Below are 7,726 nucleotides of genomic sequence, written 5' to 3'. Positions count from 1 at the left end.
TACGAAAAATTATGAGGCACGTGAATCCATGGTCTTTATATGTTTTTCTAAAATTGGTATAATATTAACTATTGGCATTCATGCTCCAAGGAGACGGAATGATTCACTTGGTTGGAGGTTAAATTATTTACCAAGAGGACTACAATTCCCACTTAATATATTTTTCTCTTTTTTTAGTAGTGCACCCATGTACTAAAAATCATAAATCTACCACGTGGTGGTTAAACATTTCTGTCTACTGTCTTAAGGTAAGGTCATAACTCATGACACATAAATTCTGGTTTATCACGATTATGGACTATGGATCATTGGTTACTAAAGGATCAAAGGACTTTAACTTGGGCCAATTATTGTTGACTAGCCCATAATGAGGTGATGGTCAATCTGAGAAATGATTCAGCTATACTATCTGGGCCTTAACCAGAGTGACACTGGCATATACTATGAGGCTACCAACAGATAAAAGTTGACAGTGTAAATCTGGGGGAAAAAGAAAGGATTTTCTACTCCTAACTTATCTGAACAATACAGGGTAACTAATTGCATTTGCACGCCAACAATTTACTTTCTCCACTAGTGGGGTCTGAGGAGGGTAGTGTGTATGCAGACCGGGGTAAAGAGGTTGTTTCCAAATAAACCCTTGGTATCCTTCCCCAAGAACTCCCCACTTTGCTCTTGGGGTGACTCGAACTCACAACCTTTTGATTGGAAATAGAGTTGTTTACCGTCAGAGCAACCTGGGGTAGTTCTTAGCTTGAGGACTATTAATTTAGTAAATGTACTAGGATTAAACTTCTAATAAAGGAGTTTTATTGCTTCTAAGTTATCAAAATATGATACATGGTAACTTTGTTTGTCAGCTTCACGACTTAACTAATTCAATACTAGAGATCAAATTTCTAAGCCATTGCTTCGCGATTATCCCTATTGTGGCAATTAGCCACATCTGCAGTTCTCCTGCTTTGTACATTCTTGTAGGAATAGCTCCTTGCAACAAAGACATAGATGCACAAGCTCACTGCTGTTATAGTTGCTAACAACAAGTAGAAATAGTCCAGCCTGCTGCTATTCAGATCCTTTCCAAACCAACTCTTACCACTTTTTTCTGTGATATGATCCACAATTGTGATCAACATGCTGCTTAGGAAATTTGCAGCACCAACCACACTAAGGTAAAATGCAATGCCTAAACTTCTCATTGTATCAGGTACTTGATCATAGAAGTACTCTTGTAATCCCACTAGCGCGAATCCATCTCCAATACCAACGAGAAAAAACTGAGGTGCTAACCAAAATATGCTCATTGAAATTGAACCCTCGAGTAGATTTTTCTCAACAATTCTTAGTCTCTTTCGTTCAACCAAAGCTGCAATGATCATAGTTGTAATCGAGAACATCATTCCAATACCGATCCTTTGAAGAATACCGATGCCTCTTTCGTTTCCTGTTGCCTTTCTTAAGAGAGGTACGAGGATTTTGTCGTAGATAGTTACAGTTACTATCATGCCAATAGCTCCAATGCCATACATTGAAGCTGGTGGAATCTCAAAATCATAAGTGATCTTTCGGTTAAGTGTCACGCCTTGTTTGATGAAAAATGTTGAAGCTTGTGCTATACAAATGCCAAATGGTAAAGTGGTTAGCCAAATTGGTGTCATGTTGATAAGTAGTTTCATTTCCTCCACTTTGGTTACAGTTGAAAGTTTCCATGGATTCTGCTTTTGCTCTATTGTATCTTGTGTCTCATCAAAGACTGCAGCTTTATCAAGAAACCTACAAGTAGAATAGCAAAAAATAACATAAAAAGGGCAGCCCAATACATTAATTTCCCCCTATGCACGAGGTCCGGGAAAAACCGGACCACACGTATCTATTATATGCAGCCCTACCCTTCATTTTTGCAAGAGGCTGTTTCCACGGCTCGAACCCGATGCACTAAGCTCCCGTTATGTGCGAGGTCCGGGGTAGGGCCAGACCCATAAGGGTCTATTGTCCGCAGTCTTACCTGCATTTTTGCAAGAGGCTGTTTCCGCGGCTCGAACCCGATGCACTAAGCTCCCACTATGTACGGGGTCCGGGGAAGGGCCGGACCATAAGGGTCTATTGACGCAGCCTTACCCTGCATTTCTACAAGAGGCTGTTCCCACGGCTCGAACCCGTGACTTCCTAGTCACATAACCGCAACTTTACCATTTGCGCCAAGGCTCCCCTTCCAGCAAAAGATAACATATGTATATACTAAAATGTTAATCAAATCAGCTCAAGACTTAGTTGAAAACTTACTTCAGGCTTTTGGTATGACATAGCCTCCTTCGATTAGCTTCTGACTTTTGAGTTTCATGTAAATAAGCAGGATTTGAAGGATGTGGAAGATTTCTTTTTCTAGTTGCAGCAACAATAACTTGTAGCATTGTTGTTAAGGGACTTTCAGTTACTTTTCGATAACGATAGAATGGCCTCCCTGCACAGAATATGACTAGACTAGAAGCCATAACTAATGTGAGGATCAAATCTGCTATACCCCAACTAACATGATCTTGTACATAAACAATAAGAGTAACACCAAGTAATACACCAGAGCAAAGTCCAAAACTCCACCAATTGAAGAAAGACATTTTCTTTCTTCTTTCTTTAGGATAATCATCATCAAATTGATCAGCTCCAAAGCTTTCCAAAGAAGGCTTGTGCCCTCCTGTTCCAATCGAGATTAAGTACATAGCAAAGAAAAAGATCACTACATGGATCTTCCTAGGTTCTTGACAAATGCCACTCCCACATGGTTTCAAACTTGGTACCACACTTGACATTGTCAACAGAAGCAAGCCCTGTTTAACAAAATAACAGGTAAGATAAATCATCTTTTAGTGGTCTTATAGGCAAATGATGATTGGGTTATCTATCTATATGAAGATCTCATAGATTCTACTATCACAATATGTGCTAGCTAAGTTATAACTTGATCACAATGTTTGTTGAGTAGGATTTCCAAGAAAGATCATTTCCCATCTTTAAATAAAAAATTGTTCCTTCGTTCCATTTTATATGACTGTATTAAGCATTCATGTAGATTTTGCAGGCAGCCAATTTTTCATGCTTTGGTCTCCTTATTTCACATAGCGAGACCTCCCCACCACAGAGAGCTAGGCCTGGGTGCAAGTCAACATATTAGAATATCGGGTTGACGTGGCGTTCCCGACTTGAAAAGGGTTGGTAGACTTCAAGATGGTAGCTAGACCTAAGTATGTTCACATCGAAGGAGGATTGTAATAAGGAGTTTTGCAATTTGACTACTTTTTAGTTGAAGAACCTAGTGAGCCAATTCCTACTCCTTTAGAGCTTATGTGGAGCTTTTTCTCTTATGCAATTCCGAGTGTTCTTTTGTTTCATTTTATATGACGGTATTTGGCTGAAAACTAAAGTTTAAGAAAGAAAGAAAGACGTTTGACATATATCAACCGTACCTTTAGAACTTGTGATTTTAAACATATCATAACATTTCTATAGTTATAAGAGCATGTCATTAAGGGTAGGATTAGAAGGTTAAAGTTAAAAAGTTGCCAAATATAAAAATATGCCTTTCTTTCTTGGACAAACCAAAAGAAAAAAGAAGAGAAAGAGTGTTAATATAAAATAAAGCAGAAGGAATAGTAGTCAATTTTTAAAAAAATCATATTTGGTTTATTTCACTTTTGGAAGCTGATTCCTTTTTTATTTTTCTCTTAATATCCTCCATGCTGCATGCCTTCATGGGATTTTATTAAAAATTTAAAACTTCAAAGAAGAAAGTGTAAGTAAGTAGCACCAAGGACCTTACTAATCCTAGTTGCACGTGTCAATTTGGCCTATTTGAATAGCTGAAAATGTGATTATTGAAAATAAAATATACTCCAGTAAATATTGTGATTACCATGAGGTAGACAATGGTTGAGGCAAGAACTGTGTAAAATCTGCCTAAGTATGCATCAGCAACAAACCCTCCTAGCAATGGCATCAAAGTGGTGACACCTGTCCAGTAGTTGACACTTTTTGCTGCTGTTTTGAGGTCTTGATGAATAACCTTGGTTAGGTATATAATCAAACTTGTGGCTATTCCAAAGTAACTCAGCCTTTCACTGAATTCAATTGCTGTTACATTCAAAAACAACTCATTAGTTTTCTTCAATTACATAATAATAATAAAGGATATAGATGTATTCAAGAAAATATGAATCTAATACCCTGAAAATTAAAGAACAGATTTTCATTTCAAAAAGCAACTGAAAAAGATACTGAATATAAAAAAGAAAAGAAAAAAAAAAACAGATACAAAAGGACTCTCCGGGGTCTGGAAGTTAGAAAAATTTACAAATCTAACCATTAGGGCGAGTATCATATTGTCTCTGCTTTTCTTATAGCCCGTTTGACCAAACTTTTAAAATTAACTTATTTTGAAAGGTATTTTTCTCATAAGAATTTTTCAAAATAGTACTTTTCGTGAGAAACAATTTGTATTTGATTAATTAATTTGAAAAGCACTTTTAATTAACAAGTAGTGTTTGACCAAACTTTTAAAAAATGCTTCTAACTGTATTTTTCTTCTAACTATATTTTTCTTAAACATATTTTTTTTAAAAGTACTTTTGGAAAGAAGTTTTTTTTTCTACTTTTCAATAATTACTTCTTCTTTTACTCAAAAATACTTTTTTCTTCTAAAAGCTTGGTCAAATACTTCATCTTTTTTAAAAAAAAAATGCGTTCTCTCAATTTAGATAATGTAGTTTGACTTGACATAAAGTTTAAGAAAAAAAAGACTTTTGGAACATGTGGTCCTAAGAGCTTAAGGAGTAAAAACTTTGTGGAATCATGTAAAAGCTTTTCATTAAAAGTAAAGTGGATAAAATAAAAAGTTTAAAATTAAATTATTTTCAAATATATAAAAATACATCATTCTTTTTCGAACAGATTAATAAAGAAAGTGTGTTATTTAAATAAAAAACAGAGGGAGTAATTTAGCAAGAAAGGTTACTAGTGGCAATTAGCTATGCTTTTCAGTATAAAGATAGTAATATGATATTTGTTGCGTGTTAGATACTCCTTGTCTTAGGTATTGGACCACTTGGGTAGAATCTAGGCAATTTTAGGAGTCTAGTTTTGGAATTTATGCTGTGAATACAGTTCTTCAGAATTATCTATAAAAATAGTTACAGAGAACCAGTGAGTTATATACCAAACTTTCATCAAGTTATCAAAAAGTGAATATCTTGATAACTATAGTCTACAGTGCCCAAAAAGTGACCATAGAACTCTTTAGTGGTTCTCATTACATAGGGGCTTTTCTGAAAAGGGTAATATTCTTAATTTTCACTGAAAGAGAACCACTTATTAATCAAGTTTATGGCCCCTAATTCTTCTTCTGCTAATCTTAATACCCTCTCCAATCGTTGTTTTGGTCGAATATACTTGTTCAAAAATAAATCAAGAAGGCATTGCTTATTTTTTGCCTAAGATATCATTTTAGTAAATGATCCATACATTTTTTCTAAAAAGTCTTTCGCAATTGTACGTTACTCACTTTGAGGAGAAATATAAGGTATTTAAAAAAAAATACGTTTAGTGCTATAAAAATAATCTTTCAATAGATGTACTAAAACCTTAAACAAGTTTAAAATCGACTGGGTGTAGCATATGAAAGGGTTTAACAGAAAGAAGCACCTGAATGTCAATAGCTTTCAGTTTAAGGAACTGATCACAAATAATCAGCTCTATATAAAAAAAGATATTAAGGGAGAAGATTTTTCAAGATATATGAAATATGAGTCCCTATCTGTTGCTGCTTTGCTTAACAGGGGCGGAGCTAGAAGCCCGGGTGTGGGTTCGATCGAACCATTAGCTTCTATTCAAACAATATATATATATTTAAGTCAAGAAATTTGTGTTATATATACAAAAACCACCAAACTCTAGTAGACCATGTCTATAGCTTTCTGTTTAAGGAGCATAACCACAGATAATCAGCTCTATTTTAAAAAAAAAAAATATTAAAGGGGAAGATATTTCAAGATATATGAATATGGGTCCCTATATGTTGCTGCTCAACAGAGACGGAGCTAGAAATTCGAGTACGGATTCAGCTGTACTCAATAACTTTTGTTGAAACAGTACATTTAAGTTAAAAAATTCATTGAATATATACAAATATAAAATTTAGAATTCAGTTATTAATACTTGGAATAATTGTTTTAAAATTCAAAACACATAAAATTAAAATTCTAACTGCACTTTGCTGCTTGGTGCTTCAAATGCTGGCTTCAAGCTCAGCAAAGTTCAGAGCCCAGCCCTTGCCTGACTAATGGAAGTTGCTTTCTGAAAATCTTTTTATGTAGAGATCTTTCTTTGCCAATAAAGACCAAACATCAGCCAAACTCATAAAGTAAATACACTAAACTTGGTTCCTCCTCCAAAGTGGTTTCACCACCCTAATAAAAAAAGGGGCAGCTCGATCACTAAGCAAATGTTATATGTGGGGTTTGGAGAAGGATCCCAACATAAATATCTATTATATATACTCAATCTTATTCTATATTTTTGCAAAAGGTTATTTCTCTAATAAAAAAGGTTCTATATATTAACAGTGTAAATTATTTTTGTACTATCAAATCAGGTTAAAAGTAATCATTGCAGTAACCTTTAAATAAATTAAGTAACCTTCTACATGTTAGATTCCACCATTTGTCTAAAAATTCATTTATTATACGAGCACTGGGAAAAGAAAAGGCAGTCCGGTGCACTAAGCTCTTGCTATGCGTGGGGTACGAAGAAGGGCCGGACCACAAGGATCTATTGTATGCAGCCTTATCCTGCATTTCTGCAAAAGGCTATTTCACGGCTTAAATCCGTGACCTCCTAGTCACATGACAACAACTTTATACGATCAGTGAATATAAGATATATCCGTAATTTTATAACTTTGAAGCAAAACAAATTGAATTGTTTACTTTTTGTTCTTGATCATTGGGACATAGAGGGAATTAAGTGAAACTTGTGCGTGCATGTGACATTTATTAGATGAAATCTTACCAATAATCAAGAAAGAGGCTTTCCAGCCACCAGTTGAAGCTCTGAGAGGAACTCTTCCTTTGTAATCAACTGAAGAGTCATAAACCCATTTTTGCTCATCAATTTCTACTGACTCTCCCATCTTTATCTCAACATTTGTCTTTTCCATTTTTCTAAGATAATAAAGAAGATATGTTGTTTGTAAGTTGGCTGCTTTGTTTTGCTTTTATTCTCCTTATATAGGAAGAGGAATCCCTGCTGACTTCTGAGACTATAAGAGCCAAAAGAATATAATGTTGAAAATAAAATAGATTTTCTTGTCAATGATTGTAATTAAGTAATTAAAAGCTAAGAAACAGTCCACTAGATTAAAGTAGTATCTCTGGCCTTTAAACAGGAGGAATGGCATCCATATTGCTTTCAATTAGATTCTCCTTTTAGGAATTCATTTACAAAAATGGCCACGATAGATATATTGTTGAGAGACATGATTTCACGGTTATTTTATGCCAATAACTCAAGTCATCCCAAATTTAAATTGGGATCGACTATATGAATTCTTACTGATAATATTATTTCATTTAAGCTCATTTTAGACCAATATTATATGCCAATAATAATAACAACAACAACAACGATCCAGTATAATCCCACAAGTGGGGTCTGGAGAGGGTAATATGTACGCAGACCT

General features: G+C 34.8%; 1 protein-coding gene across 1 annotated transcript; it reads right to left on the bottom strand.

The window, feature by feature from the left end:
- Positions 1–792: 792 nt before the first annotated feature.
- LOC104222873 (protein NRT1/ PTR FAMILY 5.6-like) lies at positions 793–7,262 on the bottom strand. Its single transcript, XM_009774196.2, has 4 exons — positions 7,057–7,262; positions 3,908–4,125; positions 2,284–2,825; positions 793–1,773 (listed from the first exon to the last, which is right to left on the bottom strand). Exons 1-4 carry the CDS (start codon positions 7,202–7,204, stop codon positions 900–902), a joined length of 1,782 nt encoding a protein of 593 aa, XP_009772498.1. The 5' UTR covers positions 7,205–7,262; the 3' UTR covers positions 793–899.
- Positions 7,263–7,726: the final 464 nt, after the last annotated feature.

The sequence above is a fragment of the Nicotiana sylvestris genome, chromosome 7 (assembly GCF_000393655.2).
Source record: "Nicotiana sylvestris chromosome 7, ASM39365v2, whole genome shotgun sequence".
Taxonomy (NCBI): Eukaryota; Viridiplantae; Streptophyta; class Magnoliopsida; order Solanales; family Solanaceae; genus Nicotiana; species Nicotiana sylvestris.
Note: the sequence above shows the minus strand (reverse complement) of the source record. Positions and strands in the feature narration are given on the sequence as shown.

Bases quoted from the DNA above. Each gene is read 5' to 3' on its own strand.
- LOC104222873 (XM_009774196.2), bottom strand. From the start codon at position 7,204: ATGGAAAAGACAAATGTTGAGATAAAGATGGGAGAGTCAGTAGAAATT. The intron at 4,126-7,056 runs GTAAGATTTCAT...TGAATGTAACAG, and splicing joins AGCCTCTTTCTTGATTATTG to CAATTGAATTCAGTGAAAGG. The intron at 1,774-2,283 runs GTAAGTTTTCAA...TTCTACTTGTAG, and splicing joins TGTCATACCAAAAGCCTGAA to GTTTCTTGATAAAGCTGCAG.